General features: G+C 36.6%; 1 protein-coding gene across 1 annotated transcript in view; it reads right to left on the bottom strand.

Moving 5' to 3' along the window:
- The window catches only part of LOC127453993 (ankyrin-2-like), a 120,785-nt gene that overhangs the window by 64,674 nt on the left and 33,201 nt on the right, over positions 1 to 22,910 (bottom strand). Inside the window, exons 3-11 of the mRNA XM_051720880.1 lie at positions 19,219 to 19,317; positions 14,494 to 14,592; positions 14,290 to 14,388; positions 11,998 to 12,183; positions 4,877 to 4,975; positions 4,275 to 4,373; positions 1,661 to 1,759; positions 758 to 955; positions 571 to 669 (exon numbers count right to left, since the gene is read on the bottom strand). Coding sequence (XP_051576840.1) covers positions 571 to 669; positions 758 to 955; positions 1,661 to 1,759; positions 4,275 to 4,373; positions 4,877 to 4,975; positions 11,998 to 12,183; positions 14,290 to 14,388; positions 14,494 to 14,592; positions 19,219 to 19,317 — 1,077 coding nt within the window. The remainder of the gene's footprint in view (positions 1 to 570; positions 670 to 757; positions 956 to 1,660; positions 1,760 to 4,274; positions 4,374 to 4,876; positions 4,976 to 11,997; positions 12,184 to 14,289; positions 14,389 to 14,493; positions 14,593 to 19,218; positions 19,318 to 22,910) is intronic.

Raw genomic sequence — 22,910 nt, 5'->3', positions numbered from 1 at the left:
ACCTTTACAATAAAAATTAGAAATGTATAACTTAAAAAATATTACATTACATACTGTATATACACTAGTGTACAGTTTTATAGGTAAATTATATATAAAATGAGTGGATAAATAAAGTAGGCCTACCCGAAAGTACTTATAAGTATGGAAAATATGAAAGTAGAGTTAAACACAAGTATGTGTAATTTTAAGTAGAATGATTATATACTGTATGTATATACGAATTGATATGTGTAGGCATATGTGTATGTGTATTTGTTTTGATGTTTGTACGTTTGCACAGGAGAACTGTACCTATTTTATTAATTAATGTATTTATTTTATCAAGTAACTGATTTGCTTATGACTTTATTTACTTTTTTTTTTTTTTTTTGTAGTGTTAATAGCTACAAAAAGCATCATATTTGCACATGCAAGTATAAGTGCAAACAGTGTTAGATGCAAATACTAGATACTACTAGCACCCATAATTAAATACTAACATGTGTAGCATGTGTGATTACGGGAAGAAGTCTAAGTAATTCTGTGAAATGGATTATGGCAGAAATCTTAGAAGCTGTTTGTTCGTACCTCAGTGATAGCTTGAATAAAGGCTCCATACTTGACCAGCAGCTCCATCACTTTCACTCTGTTCTTCTTACAGGCGATGTGTAGAGGTGTGAAGCCGTTCTGAACAAAACAAACAGCGGTAAAATTATATAAGATTATTAAAACTTTACAGAGGAATCCAGGAGCACAATAAGAATAATGCATTTACCAGGGCTCGAGCATTGGGATTGGCTCTCTTGTCCAGCAGAAGTTTGGTGACTCTGCAGTGACCACAGTGGGCGGCAACATGGAGGGCGGTCAGGTAGTCCAGTGTGACATCATCAACAGGCGCGTTATGCTGCAGCAGGTGCTTCACACACTCCACATGGTCACCCTGCGCTGCCATGTGGAGAGGAGACAAACCGTTCTGAAAGAAAGAAAGAAAGAAGGAAAGAAAGAAAAAATGCCTTATAAGAGACCTAATTTTGGCCAAAATCAAAGGTAGCAGCTCATGAATGTGCAATTACAACATTTGTATCCAAGATGCAGATGAGTCGAGAAAGATGTTGATTATAAATATATTTTATTCTGCACTGTAAAGTATCAATAAAATAGTTACTTATATAATTTAAAATGGACTACTTCACGCAATAATAGTGTACGCTATGAATTTTTTGTGCTTCCAAAGAGCCATTCAGATCAATCGGCAAATCTCATTGAAAATAAATGACTTATGGTCACGCAAATCACTGTCAGTGTAAAACACCTTTAAAGTATAGAATCGTTAGCTTAGCAACATGCTAACATCGTACTAATCAATTAAAAGTAGGGCTGAACGATTACGTAAAAAATCATAATTGTCGATTATTTTGATTCAATTTACATTTACATACTTCTTTTAGGTGGATCAACTGCATGCCATATTATTTGTGTATTCTACACATCCAAACCAAGATAAGAACTTTTAGTAAGGCATGTGTGAGTGACTGTTAATAGCGTTGCTACGCATGTATGAGGTTCCATCTTAGTAAGGATGCCACCTTAAAAGGTAGCTGCCTATGTAGGCAGACTGTAGACAGCAAGGCAGCTCACTATGTTTTGGAACACAGGTTCTGGTGTCTACAGTATATACCTTGGTTCTGGCTAGCACGGGTGCTCCTCTCTCCAGTAGAAGCTCTACTGATGTGTCGTGTCCACTCCTTGCTGCACAGTGTAGAGGTGTGAGGCCGTCCTTTAACACACACACACACACACACACACACACACACACACACACACACACATAAACACCTAAAGGTCACCTGAGTAATGTCATTACAAACCTCTTTGGGGCTTTAAACACCTCATAAATGTGATATGTCACATACAAACAGACCCACTTTTCCTTCACTCCAACACACACTCACACCTTTACATACTCATCTAAATAAGGACATATCATAGACTTCTATTGTTTAGATATGAAGCTAATTATGACTACGGACTAACCTTAACCCTAGAAAAAACCTTTTTTGCAGTTTAAGAAAAAAGAAAACATCATTGTGTAGTGTGTAGTGCAGGACATAAAACACTCCTGAAGCACACACAACAGAGAGAAAGAGAGACTGCAGAGAGAAAGAGAGAGAGAGAGAGAGAGAGAGAGAGAGAGTATAAGGGATGACACATCACACACTGCAGGAGGAAGACTGCAGAACAAAAGGACAGAACACAAGCAGGACTCCAAACTGCAGTCAAAATGTTAAAGAGAACACAGCCAGTCTGATCACACACATATTTTTCTACAATAACTTACAGTATTTTCAGTGGCAATAGCACATGGAAAGCACAGATCTATCTATCTATCTATCTATCTATCTATCTATCTATCTATCTATCTATCCAGCAATCCAACTATTTATCCATCCATCTGTCCATCTATCCATCCAACGATCAATCTCTTTATCCATCCGTTCACCTGTCTGTCTGTCTGTCTCTCTGTCTGTCTCCATTCATCCATCCGTCTGTCCATCCATCCATCCATCCCTTATTTATCCATCCATCCGTCTGTCTGTCTATACATCCATCCATCCATCCATCCATCCATCTGTCTCCATCCATCCATCCATCATCCAATCCATCTATCTATCTATCTATCTATCTATCTATCTATCTATCTATCTATCTATCTATCTATCTATCTATCTATCTATCCACCCATCCTTCTATCTATCCATATATCTGTCCATCCATCCATCTATTTATCCATCCATCTGTTCGTCTGTCCGTCTGTTCATCCATCCATCCATCCATCCGTCCATCCATCCATCCATCCATCATCCATCCATCTGTCTGTCTGTCTGTCTGTCCTTCCGTCCATCAACCCATCCATCCATCCATCCATCCATCCATCCATCCATCCATCCATCTATTTATCAACCCATCCATCTGTCCATCCATCCATCCATCCATCCATCATCTGTCCATCCATCCATCCATCCATCTTTCTATTCATGCATCCATCCATCTATCTATCTATCCAGCAATCCAACTATTTATCCATCCGTCTGTCCATCTATCCATCCAACGATCAATCTCTTTATCCATCCGCTCACCTGTCCATCTGTCTGTCTGTCTATACATCCATCCATCCATCCATCTGTCTCCATCCATCCATCCATCATCCAATCCATCTATCGATCTATCTATCTATCCATCCATCCTTCTATCTATCCATATATCTGTCCATCCATCCATCTATCTATTTATCCATCCATCTGTTCGTCCGTCCATCCATCCATCTCTCTATTCATGCATCCATCCATCTATCTATCTATCCAGGAATCCAACTATTTATCCATCCGTCTGTCCATCTATCCATCCAACGATCAATCTCTTTATCCATCCGTTCACCTGTCTGTCTGTCTGTCTGTCTGTCTGTCTCCATTCATCCATCCATCCGTCCATCCATCCCTTATTTATCCATCCATCTGTCTGTCCATACATCCATCCATCCATCCATCCATCCATCCATCCATCCATCTGTCTCCATCCATCATCCGTCTGTCTATCTATCTATCTATCTATATATCTATCTATCTATCTATCTATCTATCCATATATCTGTCCATCCATCCATCTGTCTATTTATCCATCCATCTGTCCGTCCATCCGTCTGTTCGTCCATCCATCCATCCATCCATCCGTCCATCCATCCATCCATCCATCCATCATCCGTTCATCCATCCATCTATCTGTCTGTCTGTCTGTCTGTCCTTCCATCCATCAACCCATCCATCCATCCATCATCCATCCATCCATCTATTTATCAATCCATCCATCTGTCCATCCATCCATCCATCCATCATCTGTCCATCCATCCATCCATCCATCCATCCATCCATCCATCTTTCTATTCATGCATCCATCCATCTATCTATCTATCTATCTATCTATCTATCTATCTATCTATCTATCTATCTATCTTTCCATCTATGTCCATCCATCCATCCACCTATCTAGCAGATCAAGTTAAACTCCATATATATTCAGCTTCATAAGCAGTTGTCAAGAACACAAAGTTGCTACCGTAGCTTTTGACAACACTGAGATGAATGCACTGCAGCGCTCCAGCTTCATTTCTGTTTACAACGGTGCAATGGTATCTTTGTAGGGTGTGGTTTTGGAAAGAGCGGGCATGTCTAATTCAGTGTGACGGAAGTTCCAGAATAGCTAATATCACATACAACACCTTTAAAGAAGTTACTCACTCTTGTTTTGGCATCAATCTGTGCTCCTCTGTCCAACAGCAGATACACCATATTAGTGTTTCCCCGCTTAGATGCAACATGAAGTGGAGTGATCCCATTCTGTAAAGAAGTAAAATATAAAAAAAAACTTAAAACACGGGAGAACTTCAGCAAAACTTCACCAAATAATATCCTATGCAGATTTGTTAGAGGTGTTCGACTTTGATGGCAATTAATCTCCAGTAAAAGTGGTTTTAAATAATATTCTGAAGCTCATAAATTTGGAGCAAAATTTATAATCAGGGTTCCCACATTTTTTGAACAATCAATTTTAATGACTTTTCAATGACCTTTCCAGTCGTTAAGGAATCATGTAGACCGATTTGTGAACAGGTCATCACTGTGAACTTACTCCACACAAGAGAAATGTCTTGCCAATTAAATATTTTAAGAGCAGAGCATACCAGTCTCTAAAAATAAATGTTTATTCACTACAGAAATTTCCATGACTTTTCCAGGCCTGAAGACCACAATTTAAAAATTCCCTTATATTTCCAGGTTTTCCATGATTGTGGGAACCCTGTGTAATGTGTTTGCATTGTACGTAGATGCTGAATACACACCCTTGCAGTGAAGTCCACTGCAGCCCCTCGATTGAGCAGCAATGTCGCCACATTTACGTTACCGTAATGAGCAGCGATATGAAGCGGCGTAAATCCACTCTACAAAAACAACCAAAAAGGGGGAAGGGGCAAAAATACACAAAGCACATGAGATCAACCAATATCACTTCTGAAAACAGGCCTCAGAGCCAAGCTGACAATAAATGATGATCTGAGACTGGTTTATCTGACCGACACATCCCCAAACCCATTCAAACATCAAATTAAAATACTGGATTCAGATCTGCCATTAGTGGCATCTTTATGCCATTATCATCAAGTGTAACCCTGATTCTTTTTCTAGTAGCATGCAGCAGTCACAAAATTACATTACTTCAAATTAAAGCTCTCAGTCCCATACGGTATGTAGGAGTTTGAAAAGAATCTAAACATCATTATTGAATCCTAACTACTTAATACATTCAAAGACACACAAACATACACATATACATTTTAAGAGAGGTCAAAACTCTCAAGACACAGTCATGCAAACAAAACAAAAATTAACAATGAAATCAACTCACATAAACCAAAAAAAAAACAAAAAAAAGGCAGAAAGTTATAACAACATAACAGAATAAGACATATAGACCATTCATTAGACACTTAGTATAGCAGGAAAAAAAGGGTAAAAATATTAAAAACATAAATAAAAACGTTTAAAGAAAACATTTTAAAAAATAAAAGTGCAGAATGGCACTGAAGATTATTTGAGTAATAAAATCATGTTTGGGACTACAAGAAGGTAGAGATTGTAGAGGAATTTGAATATGTGAAATTCTTGCCTTACCTTCCCATTCTGAAAGTCACGGTCCGATTTAATGTGAAAACATCATTTACAAAAGTGTGAAGAATATATTGACTGTGTGAAACTGATGCAAAACCAAATATATGATGCAGCATGCTGTGCAATGCATAATCTAAAACCTAAATAATAAATACTTTCATAAAAAGCCAAACTGGGTGCAGAGATGAAAGAAATGTGATATTCTGTATTTTTAAAATTCATGTTTATTTTACTTTATTTTTATAAAACACTGATTTGAGGATACTTTTGTAACACTACAAAACTTTGTATAAAAATGCAAGTGACAGTTTCTATGAAGCCCATATTTATAATGCATTGTAAAGGCATTATACATGCATTATACTGCATTCATAATGTCTCATAATACACCTTATAGTAAGTTATAACTTCTCATAAATAATTATAACTACAGTTATAATACATTGTAAGACTTCCCCTGTTCATAGATATACTTTAGAGTATAATGCATTATAACACAAGCAACACCGCAGCAGAAGCGAATAAAGTTAATCGTATAAGTGCTTTATAGTGTAAACAGTCAAAAGGCTTTATGACGTGATCATATTATAAGTGGTCTTTACCAGCAATATCTTCTTATAAACAGTCTTAACATAAACTTGTAACATACAATACAAGTCAAACTTATATAATGCAAGTTATGTATAAGTCTCCAAATAAGATGCACAAACATTAAAGTTTAATGAATACAGTCCAGTTTGAATTATTTTATTTTTTTATTCATGGGTGTGTTTACACCCAAGAAGACTGGCTACATGTGTGATCAACATACATATTTTTTTCTCAAGAGAGAGTTTCTGATATATTTGAACTTTGTAGCTTTACAAGTGTTTTTCGAAATATCTCAAAATTTAAATTGAATGTCCAGCCAGGTCTCCTAAGCAACCAAATTGGCCCGGTTGCTAGGGTGGGTAGAGTCACATGGGGTAACCTCCTCGTGGTCGCTAAAATGTGGTTATCGCTCTCGGTGGGGCGCGTGGTGATTTGTGCATGGATGCCGCGGAGAATAGCGTGAAGCCTCCACACATATATACATATGTACACATATACACATACAGTATATACATACATTATATATATATATATATATATATAATACATTATAACTTTTGCAGATAAAACTGGATGTTGCTTGTGTTATAATGCATTATACTCTAAGGTATAACTATGAATAGGTAAGTATTAAAATGTATTATAACTGTGGTTACAGTTATTTATGAGAATTTATAAAATATTATAAGGTGTATTATGAGACATTACTAATGCATTATAATGCCTTTACAATGCATTACAAATATGGGCTTCATAGAAAGTGTTACCAAAATGCATTATGTGTGTTTAGCATTCATACATCCTGTGACAAAATCATTGCATCAATATTTAATAAAAATAAAATGCATTATTGCATCAAAACATTATAATTAACAAAATTACATCAAACAGCAACAACTCAAGAATTTATGTGGCACCTCTGAACATTCAAACATGATTTCTGTTGGATGTATGGATGTTGAAAGAAAGATTTACCCATCTAAAGACATTTTAGCACATGCTATATGTCATTTATATTATAAAGCTTAATGCAATTATGCTAATCTGTGCTGGGAATCAAGCAACTTCTGTTGACAGGCAAATCCATGCCATTGGGCTCTGTTTGACCTTTAAGGTAAGAGTAATGAAATAAATGTCCATTCCACTAAAGAGCTTTAACTGGCTGCTTTGGGCTTGTGTTTGATTACATAGGCAGCAAGCAAAGTCAATATAGGACAGTGTTATGCATTTATCTAAATTATACTATTAGTATCAGAAAATAAAATGAGAAGTTAATGATTTCTTTTTTGTTGTTTGTTTGCTTGATTTTATTTTACAGGGTTCCCATGCATTTTGACCAATTATCTTCAGTTTCTCTGTGGTATTTGCATTAGATATTACAGAATGTACCTGTAGCACTTTTAAACTGCAAAGTGTTAAATAACTAATAATATAATAAATAATAAAACTTATTTGAACATGTTGAGATGTGCATTGTAAAAACTATCCTATAACAGTCAAGTTAGTGCGCCATTGCAACTTAAAACCATAGACTGTAGGCTAAGACTAAATACTTATTAATGATGGAGAGGATTATAGATGTTGGGAGGATATACACTGCCTGGACTATTGACTTTTCAGCCCATCTCTGATCATAGTAGCTGCATTTATGCAAATTAAACATCATCCATCAAACAATTAAGGCATTCACCAGACAGACACACTTTAAAAGCATTCCCTTTAAAATCAGTCAACAAAAAAAACTGAAATGTGTGACATGACATATGCAAACAGGTTTTGGATGATGCTGAAATGGGAAGGACCAGCCATGCAAACATCCAAAAGAACTTAAAAATGCTAAGAAGTGTAAGAACAGGTGATTTTTACATGCCAAAAAGGCCATAAAGGAAAGATAATAAACAAATAGCTTTTTGTATATGCAAAAAAAAATAAAATAAAATAAAATAAACTAGATAAATATCTCTACCTCAGTAGTCCTATTAACCATCATCTGTAGCAGTAAAAACAGGGAAGGAAACAGGCTTGTTATATTTTACCCAAACACATTTTCTCATAAATGGCGGCTGCATGCAAATTCTGCCAGAAAAGCAAGAGGTTTTCATTTTTCTCTGAGGGACGAACTCTATTTCCCAAACTGCCACTAGCAAACCATTCATAACTGCCTCATAATTAAACAACAAATAATTTAATAGTCAAAGTCGTGGTGCAGTGATTAGTACATGTGCTTATGACACCATAGAGACATGGTGCTATTTCAGGAAGACAGGTTTGAGTCTTTCCTGTGTCATTTCCCAATCTCTTCCACATCTCTCTCCCAATCCCTTCCTGTAAGTCTATACTGTCCTGTCCCATAATATATTTTTAAATGACTATATATTCAGATTTACAGTTACATATTCTGATGTATAACTATATATTCTGATTTTATTTAATTGTTTCCTGTTTGGACCCCTTGATTTCCAATATACATAATATTCTATATACAACTATATTCAGATTTACAACAATATAGTCAGATTAACAACTCAGATTTATAACTATACATTCAGATTTACAGTTACATATTCAGATTTATAACTATATATTCTGATTTTATATAATTATTTCCTGTTTGGCCCTACTTGCTTCCCAATATACATCATATTCTATATACAACTATATTCAGATTTACAACAATATACTCAGAATTATAGCTTTATAACTATAAATTCTGATTTACAATTATATATTCACATTTATTAACATATTTAGATTGACAATTTTATTCAGATTTATAACTATATATTCAGGTTTACAACTATATATTTAGATTTTTAATTACAAATTCAGATTTATACAGTAACTATATATTTGGATTTACAATTATATATTCAGGTTTAATATAATTATTTCCTGTTTGCTTATTTGTGCAATGCAATAATAATAATCACTATAATTATTAGCTTTTTGTCCTAAATTAAAAAAAAGAAATGAATTACTAAAATAAATTTCACCAATGCAAAACTTGGTGGCACCGGTGCCACTGCTATCAAATGTTAGTCTGAAGTCCTGCGATTGGACTATTAAGGTAAGATACTATAAATGATCTTATTACAGATGGCCTAATACTTTGCCAATAACCATTGATGATAGTTCACACTGATACAGTCGCACCAAAAAGTATTTGTAAACTTAAGGAACACATTAAATGTACTGATTTCATTGATTATAACAAAATATCAAAAGATGTGGTAGTTATTTTAAAGAAAGATAACACACGCACATTTCAACTATTTCAACTCATTATTTCATATGCTAGGTCTAAAAACTGCTTTAAACATCACATGGTTTTCTTTGAATCTGTATCTCTTCTATTACAAATATTTGGCCACTTTTTTAAGAAAAATAACTACCTCTTCAAGCATTTCCTAATAGACAGTCATTCAGTCACTCACACAAATACACGTTGCACTCAGAAGACATGCAGGTAGATTTTCATGCAAATATATTCTACGCATCGGTGCACATTCATTTTGCAAGTGCATGCAATCGCTGTATGATTGTACCCTTTACAGAAAAATATGCTATACTTTAAGCCCGGTGCACACTGTACGATTTTGGCCATGATTCTGCCGTCTGAGACAACTTTCGGGAATCCTAAAGGATTTCTGTTGTCGTAGGGCAAAATCGGCAATCTTACAATGTTTAGTGTGACATGCTCACCGACGGCCGATTAATAGCCTTTGCAATGATCTTTAGCCTCCGATGAAGTTCTGGCAGTGTCAGAAATTTAGCATTGCAGCCGTATATTGTGACTGCTATTATGACGGCCAGATGAGATGGTCCGCTCCTCTCTCGCTCCCCAATTCACTGTTTTCAGAGAAAACCGCTGATATGCTCCTTGGAAAGAAACCTGCTCTGCGTCTGCACCATAGCAACATTTGTGCCCAGTTATGAATAAATAAGCAGGAAATACTTGGAGAAAAGTGTAACACTTCAGCAATATGAAAGCATTATTCCCCGAATTAAATACAGAGCTTACAATACGAAAATAAATAAACGTTTTTTTCTATACATTAATCGTGCATTTTCTTTACAACTTTATATTAATTACTATTTTACTTTTGATAAGTTTACTTTAAGCATGTGTAAACTTCTAGTTAAGATTCACACCACTCCATTTTCATAAAAAAATAAATTAAAAAAATTACAATTTATATTGGCAAGTATTTATGGGACGTTTTAATCCAAATCAGAAGATCCAATTGGATACAATTAGAGAAATCTATGTCATGTTTGTGCACTATCCATAGGGAATTTGCAAGCACAATATATTATTAGTCTACATGAATTTTCCAAATTTTGCGTGGCCTCTATAGGTTACTGATCTAAAAGAGGAGAAAGACGTACTATAACCCACCTTTTTTTTATTCCCTATGTGAACGCAGAACTTTGTCATTTTTCAGGCCACAAGTCTTCTTTTTCCCATAATGAATCTTTGCTTGTGGTAGCTAACTATTACTATAGGGTACCTCCCCCACTGGCGTTCATTCTCAACATACTGTATGTAATTTTGCGTATTTGTGATCAGGATGCTTTATTAAAGGCCTATTTGGCAGGTGATGGAGTGGTATTGGAGCAACGGAAATGGTGATGCCCTGACTTTCAGAAAGAAAAAAAAATGCTCCTCCGCGCAAATCTCACCGTTTTGCTTCTATTCATTATATTAACGATCACGTTCACTGATCGGGATGATTGGGACCACTGATGTGTATCGCACAGTCTGACATAATGTCGCACAGTGTGCCATGGCAATCTCAGTGCGTTCATATCATACAGTCTGACAAGTAACAATCTTAAAGGACTGTAAAAATCCTACAGTGTATAGCGGGCTTTACTCGAAGTTTTTTTTAACAAAGCACAACGCAGGAATTGGTAAGTAGATAAAAGAGTGAAACCCGGATAGCGTCGGGATGGAAACACACGACACAGGCACACTTAGACTGGAGAGAGAAACACAGAGAAACAGATGCAGAGAGACAACACAGCTAACACAGACAAAAGATTTCATCTGACACAGTCAATATGACACGCATTGAAAACATCATGAAACCACAGCAGGTCAGAAACCACAAGTAGGGCTGGGAATCATAAAGGAATTTTACAATTCTGGTTCTGATTCCAATTCTGACTACATTTAACGATTCCATTATGGAATCACCCTTTGTTCACCCAAAAATGAAAATTCAGTCTAATTTTCTCAGCATAATGTTGTTCCAAACCAATATGACCTTTTTGTGTTCCAAAAAGTAAGAAAGTAAGTCATAATGATTTGGAAGAACGGATTACAAGAACCGTAAACAGATTCGAACGTCATGTACATTTTCAATTCCAGTATTTTTGAAAATATGGAACCCATAAGAACCAATTCTCGATTCCCAACCATAACCATAACCACAAGTCACAATACAGATTTGCATTAAGAGAACAATGCGGCAAGATGCTCAGTTTGAAATGGTCGGTTAGTACATGCAGAAACTTGGTAATCGTACAGACGCCACACTTATTTTGTTATTTTCGTTACTCCAACACATACCAATAAAAACCGGATCATCTTTTTTACAGTCACATTGTAAATATTTTGGGTGTTATACAGTATACTTTCACCATCCTTGAACACCTTTAGTCTTGGTTATGACTGTCTGTACCCTCCTGCAACATTTACCTTAGACTGAACATCCGCATTGTGGTCGTTTTGGAGCAGCAGGGCGGCAGATTTGGTGTCGTCCTTGCGGGCAGCGATGTGCAGGGCAGGCAGACGGACTTTGCCCTTTGTGTCGTTCTCCAGAAGGATGGACACCACTTGATTATGGCCTTGTTGCAGGGCAATAGCTAGAGGTGTGAAGCCATCCTGAAAACAGAGAAATAAACGTCAAATGATGCATCTTTGCAAACTTTGATTTGAAGCAAAAAAAAAAAAAAGTGTTTGGAAATTAGACAAAAAGACAAAGGTACCAGTGTACTTCTTTCATGAGGGAATAAACCACGATCCTATGTGTAATCAAATGACACACAATGGATATATATGAAACCACTGATATAAAGTTGTTGATTATAAGATTTGAAACATTATAATATAATTGTATTTCAAAATATTCAGATATATACAAATATGTAAGTAGTTTGAAAGTGTATAAAGACCGACGCAATTGCATCATTCACAGAGCGTTATGGGAGTGGGTGGTTGCTCCAGAGCTCGTTTGGCGCACTTTGTTTGCCATAATACTCTGATTGGTGGGTTGTTTCTCTTCGAATAATGGGTAGTGTAGTTCATGACCAGAAATTCCACTATTATCCTTGTGCGACCCCCGAGTCCACATGCGTGGATGTTGTATTTTAGCTTGGCTATACGCAATTTAAACTGACTGAATACTGTTCACAAGACTCTAGACAGTCATTTAAGGGTTAAACTTCTTAAGGGAGTCAAGTGACACAATAACATGGGGTTGATTTCTGTGAAGCACTTCTAGGGGAGCAGAGCCAACAAAAGTGCCTCTGGTAAGAAACCAATTTTTTAGGGGGATTTTTCCCTTTTTCACCCAATTTGGAATGCCCAATTCCCAATGCGCTTTTAAAGTCCTTGTGGTCGCGTAGTGATTCGCCTCAATCCGGGTGGCAGAGGACGAATCCCAGCTTCCTCCGCGTCTGAGACTGCCAACCCGCGCATCTTATCACGTAGCTTGTTGAGCGCATTGCCATGGAGACATAGCGCGAGTGGAGGCTTCATGCCATCCACCGCGGCATCCACGCTCAACTCACCATGCGCCCCACTGAGAACGTACCACATTATAGCGACCACAAGGAGGTTACCCCATGTGACTCTACCCTCCCTAGCAACCGGGCCAATTTGGTTGCTTAGGAGACCTGGCTGGAGTCACTCAGCACGACCTGGGATTCGAACTATCAAACTAGCGAACTAGCGAACTCCAGGGGTGGTAGCCAGCATCTTTTACCACTAAGGTGCATTTCAAACTGTTCTGAGACCAGTGAAAGCAGACACCACACTGGAGGATAAGTCATTCACTAAATAGGGAGCATCCTATAGCTTTCTGTGCAACTAAGTGCATTAACTCTTAAAATCCGGTCAAAAGTTCAGTTTCAGGCTGCAGATGATGTTTGGACCACTCAACATGTTTGGCAGACCTGAGACAATGATAATCAGTACATAGATTCAGAATTTATCATGTAAAATTTTATTTTAACATGGTTGGCAGTGATTGGATGATGCTGGACATTACTTTGAATCAGAATTATTTATGCTAATTTCAGATGTAATGTCTGTAAAGTCTCAAAAACATGAAAAACCAACACTCCTGGAGACATAATAAAAAACTTGATGAAAAAAATCTGACTTTCTATAGCTTGGTATTTTTTTTACATTTCACAACTTAGTCCCGCTGTCCACATATGTGGACAAAAAAAAAAAATTATTTTTGCTTGTTTATTAGGTGCTACTAGCATGGCCATAGCTAGTGGGGTGAAAGGTGGTAACGATTCTATGGGCCCAAAGGTCCAGGGGGCCCACAACAAATTTGAAACTGTATTATTTTAAGAGGAAAAGGGTCCAGGGCAATATATAGTCAGGGGGCCCAGAATTCCTTGCTACGGCCCTGGCAACTAGTTACAAATCAAAAATGGAAATGGAAAATGCACACAGCAATATTGCTTGTGTTTTAGGAGGTTAAAATCTTTTTTTTTTTTTTTTTGACTGAAGATGAAACAAAGTGGACTGATGGCTTTGACAGAAGCTTATTCAATCGATTAAAAACCTCTGAGCTCATGTCTCTCATTAAAGTTATTGTTAAAAATCGATCTGACTATGGAAAAAATGAATGGGATTTTTACTTTCCGAAGCACTGTTGTGCTCTATTGACTCAAAGGTTGGTTATCATGTTAGTAATTAGTAGTATGACAAAGTCTATTATAAAAGTATATATATATACATATATATATTTACCTCTGTAGCTGTGCTTTGGTTTCCACCATTCTCCAGAAGATATCGCACCACTTCTAAATGGTTTTCTTGAGAGGCCATGTACAGGGGAGTGAATCCATTCTATAGGAACACAAATCAACAACTCACTTTATTTGCTGTTGATCATTTTGGAATTGTTCTATGTTCTGGCATTGTGCAAGCATACTGTAAATGAATAACTTCTACCTGAGACTGTGAATTAATGTCTGCTCCTCTCTTGACCAGGATCTTCACCACATCTCCTTGTCCTGCTAGTGAAGCGATGTGCAGAGCCGTGTTTCCTTTCTATAGGCCAATGAAAACACAATGATCATTGGAGCAGAACACCGAAATATCACCGCAAGTTAAAGAGGGGCTCAAAAAAATGTATGACTTTGTAATAGCATACCAAACACAGATTAAATGAACATTTACATTTCAAACTTAATGTATTTGTATAACACTTTCACAATACATATTGTGCCACATTATCTTATATTTTAAATGGAGGCTATTGTTTCACTAAAAATAAAATGTATTTTGGTAGATTTCAGGTTTTTAGCAGCTAACATGTGGTTGTTCGATGTTTGCAGTTGAACTCTTGTTCACAGTTTCATTAACAGTTCTTCTCACTTGACTAATTAAAGCACCAATGGTGTCCAGTTTCTAACACTGAAGTGTTGGTTTGCACCCGAGAATATTAAAAGCTAACAGCAAACATCATTCATGGTATTTTTTTCCATTTATCTGTAATGTATTTATCTGCTTCACATTGGGACTGAGATGAGCTTTGTTACCTTTTTAGTACCACCTATATAAGTGTGCATTTACTGTGTATTTATATAATATGCATTTTCATTTATTTTGCCATACACATTAAAAAATTGTTTACTTATTTTACAAGGTATATCTTAAGTTCAATGAGCTTTTATTATTATTATTATTATTAATGTATTTGTTTTATATATATATATAAGGGGTGTAACAGTACACAGAAGTCACGGTTTGGTACATACCTCGGTTTTGGGGTCACGTTTTGTTACGAGTTCGGTATAACAGGAAAAAGCAACAAATCGCAAATGCTAGGTTCTTTTCATTTATTTTGAACAGACAGTAGTGCAAATTACAGTTTGTTCCACCTAGCGGCATTTAGTCCCCCCTGAGGTAGTTGGTACAGTACAGCCTCCTTTAGTTTTTTTTTTTTAGTTTTTTTTTTATTTAGTTCAATTACAGACAAGTAACAGAGAATAACAGAGAATAACAACAACAACTAAAACATAAAATGAACATATATGTAAAAACAATTAAAAAAATACTGGGATAGTTACATGAATTTGAAATGCTTTAATATTTTTTATTGTTTTTATAAGCTTTTTGTTTTGTGATCTTACAGTGGTGTGAAAAAATGATTGCCCCCTAAACCTAATAACTGGTTGGGCCACCCTTAGCAGCAACAACTGCAATCAAGCGTTTGCGATAACTTGCAATGAGTCTTTTACAGCGCTGTGGAGGAATTTTGGCCCACTCATCTTTGCAGAATTGTTGCAATTCAGCCACATTGGAGGGTTTTCGAGCATGAACTGCCTTTTTAAGGTCATGCCACAGCATCTCAATAGGATTCAGGTCAGGACTTTGACTAGGCCACTCCAAAGTCTTCATTTTGTTTTTCTTCAGCCATTCAGAGGTGGACTTGCTGGTGTGTTTTGGATCATTGTCCTGCTGCAGAACCCAAGTTCGCTTCAGCTTGAGGTCACGAACAGATGGCCGGACATTCTCCTTCAGGATTTTTTGGTAGACAGCAGAATTCATGGTTCCATTTATCACAGCAAGTCTTCCAGGTCCTGAAGCAGCAAAACAGCCCCAGACCATCACACTACCACCACCATATTTTACTGTTGGTATGATGTTCTTTTTCTGAAATGCGGTGTTACTTTTACGCCAGATGTAATGGGACACACACCTTCCAAAAAGTTCAACTTTTGTCTCGTCAGTCCACAGAGTATTTTCCCAAAAGTCTTGGGGATCATCAAGATGTTTTCTGGCAAAAATGAGACGAGTCTTAATGTTCTTTTTGCTCAACAGTGGTTTTCGTCTTGGAACTCTGCCATGCAGGACATTTTTGTCCAGTCTCTTTCTTATGGTGGAGTCATGAACACTGACCTTAACTGAGGCAAGTGAGGTCTGCAGTTCTTTGGATGTTGTTGTGGGGTCTTTTTTGACCTCTTGGATGAGTCGTCGCTGCGCTCTTGGGGTAATTTTGGTCGGCCGGCCACTCCTGGGAAGGTTCCCCACTGTTCCATGTTTTCGCCATTTGTGGATAATGGCTCTCACTGTGGTTCTCTGGAGTCCCAAAGCTTTAGAAATGGCTTTATAACCTTTTCCAGACTGATAGATCTCAATTACTTTCTTTCTCATTTGTTCCTGAATTTCTTTGGATCTCGGCATGATGTCTAGCTTTTGAAGATCTTTTGGTCTACTTCACTTTGTCAGGCAGGTCCTATTTAAGTGATTTCTTGATTGAGAACAGGTGTTGCAGTAATCAGGCCTGGGTGTGGCTAGAGAAATTGAACTCAGGTGTGATAAACCACAGTTAAGTTATGTTTTAACAGGTGGGGCAAACACTTTTTCACACAGGGCCATGTAGGTTTGGATTTTGTTTTCTCTTAATAATAACAACCTTCATTTAAAAACTGCATTTTGTGTTTACTTGTGTTATCTTTGACTAATATTTAAACTTGTTTGATGATCTGAAACATTTAAGTGTGACAAACATGCAAAAAAATAAGAAATCAGGAAGGGGGCAAACACTTTTCACACCACTGTATGTTTGAAAGGGTTTCAAAGTATATTGTGAGATCAGTATTACAAAAGCTAATATATGAGGGTTTCTATTGACTTATATTTGTCTTATGAATATAAAAATTTGCCAAAATAATTAAAAAATTAATAATGTAATTTTGTTTTTCAGAAAAATATGGGTTTTGAAAACAAAGTAAAATAAGGTTCTAGAGTTTTGCTTAATTTTTTTTGTCATATCTATTTTAAAGTCAGTCCAAAAAGAAATAGAAAAAGGGCAATAAAAAAAATGAATGTTCAATATCTTCAAATGATGTGTTTCAAAAAGTACATTTATCACGAACAGTATGAATATATCTACTAATGGCTGCATTTACAGGATAACATCTATGAATAATTTTGTAAATTATTTCTTTTACTTTATTAGAAATAACATATTTATATGGTAATGTCCAAACGCAGTGCCAAGATATAAAATGACAGCCTCCTTTAGTGTACTAAGCAGTAAATAAAATGCACTCTTGCATAGGCCATACTTGGTATTTGGTCACAATCAGCTACAAAACTGAAAAGCATCTCTTGTGTTATAAAAGTACAAAATTACGGAAGCCCTGAACCACAAGGTGGAAAAAATGTTCGCTTCCGCCATGTAACACTGAGCAAACGGCATAGATGGTTTAGAAAGACCAACAATTTCAAACAAAAAAATAACTCCAGTTGTTACACGACAACAAATGCCATATCAAACATATGCAACCTGATTTTGTTTTGATTAAGGTTTGCAAACCCTTAAATAAATAATAAATGTATTATTCAGCTATATCGCAACAGAGAAAGCATTAAAAGCGTTAAGATTACATGTTTAGTGATAGTGGCACCTGGTGGCCAAGGTTGGTACCGCATGCATTTTTTTGAAGAGAGAAAAAAAAATTTTGAAGAGAGAAAAAAAAAAATTTGGAAGAGAGAAATTTTTTTTTTTTGAAGTGAAAAATAGTTTTTTATTTTTTTTCACCGTTATTTTTTTTTTTTAACCTTGCGGTTCAGGGCTTCCGTACAAAATAAATCGAATAATGAAAAATGAAACTTGTGCATTAGGAGAAGCCATTCTTGTTTTGGGTTGGTGCATAGATGGTCTCTTCTTCTTCCGCTCTTATTCTTGTTGTGGCGGTTAGCAAACAGTGTTGCATTACCACATGCGCCCTTCTGGATTGGAGTGGATCGCCTGTGACTAACTCAGATGTATTCTTCATCTGACTGCGTGCACGTCAGTACTGTGATATATATATATATATATATATATGTATATATATATATATATATACATATTATATATATATATATATATATATATATATATATACATACTAAAGTTGTAAATAAGCACTTTAGATCTGCTTAATATGTATGTTATGACTGGCATGATTTTAAAGCACCCAGAACCTGTTTGTAAAGGTCAATGCTATTTCTCACTGGTCTCTGTTGACCGTCCAGTGTCTCTACATACTACAGAAGAGTGAAAAGCAATCATGTGACATGGGGATCAAGTTCCTATATCCAGCACACAGTGAAGGTTACATTAGTATAACCCTGATATTTAAACAGAGGATAAAATAGATGCATTCCTCCTCGATACAGGATGTTATTAAGCATGAGATATCTTCTGTTAAAGGAATACTCCATATTAAATACAAGTTAAGCTCTATGGGCAGCATTTGTGGTATGCTGACATTTACAAAAGACAATAATTGCGACTACTACAGTCTGTAAAAACAAACAAAAATGCAGATACCGTTATGATAGTTGCAATGGAAATGCATTTACAATGGAAGTCTATGGGGTAACCGTTGTACGTTTGCCCCATAGACTTCTGTTGTAAATGCATTTCTGTTCACACATTTTCTTACAACTTCATCTGGAATATTGACCTTAACTACCCATCCACATTTTGGATTCAAAGGTAAATGCTTCCAAAACTGAGAATATGATTTTGACCAATGTATATGTCATATGGGTTTGGAACAACATGAGGGTGAGTAAATGATAACAGAATATTTTATTTTTGGCTGAACTATCCCTTTAAGACCTTAGTAACCATTCACACCTCCACCATTCCTGTTTTTTCTCGAGGAACTCTACCTTGGTAGCAGAATCAACAGAAGATCCTCTCTCCAGCAGCTCCTGGACCAGCTCAATATGTCCCTCCTTTGCTGCCAGGTGCAGAGCATTGAGGCCATTCTGCAGAAATCAGAGACAGGTGTTAAAAGCTTATTGAGGACACAAAACACTGAGAAAGAGATGTTCAGGAGAGAGGAGAACTCTAGTATACCTCCTCATCCATTACCGAGGTAGACTGCGCAACTGAAAATACACACGTTCAGTGTAACACGAGTTAAATATCAAAGCAGTCGTTAAATGTCAGATTTATTCTGATCGACTCCACCAGATCAATCAGTAAGCTCTAAGGAGCGTTTTTTAGAGGAGTGTTAATAAAATAGTATCACAAGTCGTACAGGACAGCACAACCTTAAGATCAAACTGTCATGCGAGTTCACTCTTAAAGTCATAGAGCTAATTGCTGATGCTTCATTTATAATCCCTTAATGTCCAAAGAAATCTTACTTTCTCCACCTTGCTTTCCACTACCTAATTTACAAAGCACAGCATGTTAAGATCAAGTTAGCATTTTCAGATATGAAGGGCTCAATTTTCATGAGTGTGCAAAGCGCAGTGCTACACGCAAAGACCGTGCACTATGTCTTATCCAATTTTCATGAGAGCAGTAATTCTAAGCACAATTTTCGTGGCAGCGCAAAGCGCAAGTGGGCGTGGGTGGGAGTGTTTGTGCTATGGGTGTATGTACGCAAACTGTGGGTGTATTGCATGTTAATGAAGTGGTGCAAAGCGCAATTTGCTATTTTCCTGAGAAATAGGTTGTTGCACTATGTTTCAAAACAACCTCTGTTTTCAGCCCAATTTTCTTAGTTTTGTTCCTACATTTGCAATTTGGAGATTCCACCATCAGGCGGTAAAGTTCATGTCCAAACTCTGAAAATATAGTGGAACATCAAATTATGCCCCTGAAAATCACTGTTGTAGCCATTTTAATGAAACAAAAATGTATGAGACTTGTGTTCAACTATCTATATGTCAAGGTTTATTATTGTTATTACTAGGCCCATTATTATTATGTTTATATTTAGATAACAGATAACAGATTTGTATTAGATTTGCACTACGTATGTGTATGTGTGTATGTATGTATGTGTGTGTCTGTGTGTGTATGTACGTATGTGTATAATTATTTTTTATTTTGTATTATTATCTATGTCGTGCTGTTAGCATACTTGGCAATAAAGCTGATTCTGATTCTGATTCTGATATTTACAATTGCATTTATGGTCTAATTTGAATTGGTATTTTTCCACCTGTTGCCACCATTTTTAAGTCACTGCAAAAGGGTCTGGTGGAAGAAGTTTGAGAGAGTAAAAGGTTTGGAATTGGTATTAGTTTTTTGACCTCTTCGTTATTTTGATTATATTTTGTTTCATTTTAAAGGTGCAATATGTAATATATTTACTGTACTAAAACATAAAATTATCATAATGTTATCAGAGATTTAGGAAACATGCTAAATTGAAATACTGGCTTCTCCGAAAACTATTCTACTTTGAAATGTCCATTTCGGGCCGGAATTTCTGTTTATGTTTTGGCCTGTGTGATCCCAATAGTATTTCAACAACCCGGGTTGCCAGATTTGAAACAAGTTAGCGGGCAAACACAGCACGCTACAGCCTTGGAAGCCAGTAATATATCTACTGTAGCTAACATTGACAGAGTTATAAAAGATCCACATGAGCTGGTTTATCATTTGCAAACAATAAAACATTGCAAACGTATACATTAACTGACAGCTTACAGTGTAAGGCTCGTCGCTTGCCATTGTCAGTTTGCTCGTTCCTGTTGCGTGTCCTCAACCTGGCAAACCGCGTGAGCTTCGAGTCTGGGTAGGAGGGGGCGGGGGAGACAACTCTCTCCAGTATTTTGAATTTGGACTGCAGTACCCATTTTAAACGCTTGATGTCAATGTTACACATTGCTCCTTTAAGTGTAATTAGAATTTAGAAAAAAAATTGTTTTAATTTTTTCGTGTTCCAATAAATTAACTACATTTTTCAAAATAAAAATCAACTGGTAGAACTGAAGTGCATTCCGATACAACTACTGTTAATCCTAGCCATGATTTGAGTGTCAGTAGATGAAATATGAAATATGCCTGACATTCTTTTGATAATGCACAAAAGAGGTAAGTCCATATTTCTGTTCTTCTAATTTATTGCATACAGTAAATATTTACACTACCAACTTCTTATGAATGTGCTGTTTTTGTTTATATTGCTGGTGCTTGAGTGAATTGATTATATAATAGGATGCAGATGCTGCAATTACCGGAGAAGAACCTCAGAATTAAATTGCACTTGACCCAACTCCTAAGTAAGTGCCTAGACTTAGCACATGCTTGCACGAAAATACCAAAACTTCGTGGCCATGCCCATTGACTTTGCACTTCTGACTTAAAGCATAGCGCTGCACTTAGCACTAGTGCTCTTCAAATAGGGCTCATAATGTGAATCCATATAGCAATTTTCTTGTAAATACAGTATGTAAGTAACCAGTATGGACATGCATACTCAAATCAAATCTGCACATATATCAAGTCATTCTTCACAAAATAATGCTTGAAATAATTATTGTACCATTTTTTTTTTTTTTTTTTTTGTTGTTGCCTGTCAAAAGATCAAGTAAAGTGGCTCCAAAAACTGCTTGGACACTTAAAAATGTAATTGCATTAAATAACAAATTATCCAACCTAATGATTCTAGACCTTTTTGCTTAAGACGATGATGCTTTCAATATTTTAAGTGTTGCATACGTAAGTGTCCAAACACCTTTCTGGGCTCACTGTATATTTAGGGGATCTTGACGTATATTATCATTTTCAAAGGGAATTTTATGGGGTTAAAGGGTAAAGTATTTATTTTACTTACAGTAATGCGGTAAAATGCACAGTTGTCACTTAGATTACACCTTATATGTTTTGAACCAGTTTAATTTCCAAGCATCAATGTCCACATGTAAGCACAGAGTATGGAACATCAAGATAAGTGATTGATTCTCAGGCTTTTGGTTGAAGGCCAAGGAGTTTACGGGTTGCAAAAACATATGAATGAGACCTTTTTATAACACATATCAGATGGATAATCAATAAAAGATCAATGTGACTTTGGCAGTACAGACTCAATAACAAAACTTTCAGTGAGATATTAGTTGCTGGCTGTAGTTGCCATCCACCCATTAAATTCAAGGGGTAAATCCTGAATATACTTACATGCTACAACAATTTATATGTTAAAAGTTCAGTTCATGGGGGGCCTGGGTAGCTGAGCGAGTATTGACACTGACTGTCACCCCTGGAGTCGCGAGTTCGAATCCAGGGTGTGCTAGGTGACTCCAGACAGGTCTCCTAAGCAACCAAATTGGCCCGGTTGCTAGGGAGGGTAGAGTCACATGGGGTAACCTCCTCGTGGTCACGATTAAGTGGTTCTCACTCTCAATGGGGCACGTGGTAAGTTGTGCGTGTATCGTGGAGAGTAGCATGAGCCTCCACATGCTGGGAGTCTCCGCGGTGTCGTGCACAACGAGCCACGTGATAAGATGTGCGGATTGATGTATCAGATGTGGAGGCAACTGAGACTTGTCCTCCGCCACCTGAATTGAGGTGAGTAACCGTGCCACCACAAGGACATAGTAAGTAGAGGGAATTGGGCATT

The sequence above is a fragment of the Myxocyprinus asiaticus genome, chromosome 2 (assembly GCF_019703515.2).
Source record: "Myxocyprinus asiaticus isolate MX2 ecotype Aquarium Trade chromosome 2, UBuf_Myxa_2, whole genome shotgun sequence".
Taxonomy (NCBI): domain Eukaryota; kingdom Metazoa; phylum Chordata; class Actinopteri; order Cypriniformes; family Catostomidae; genus Myxocyprinus; species Myxocyprinus asiaticus.
The sequence above is the reverse complement of the archived record's forward strand: the minus strand, read 5'-3'. Positions and strand labels throughout refer to the sequence as shown.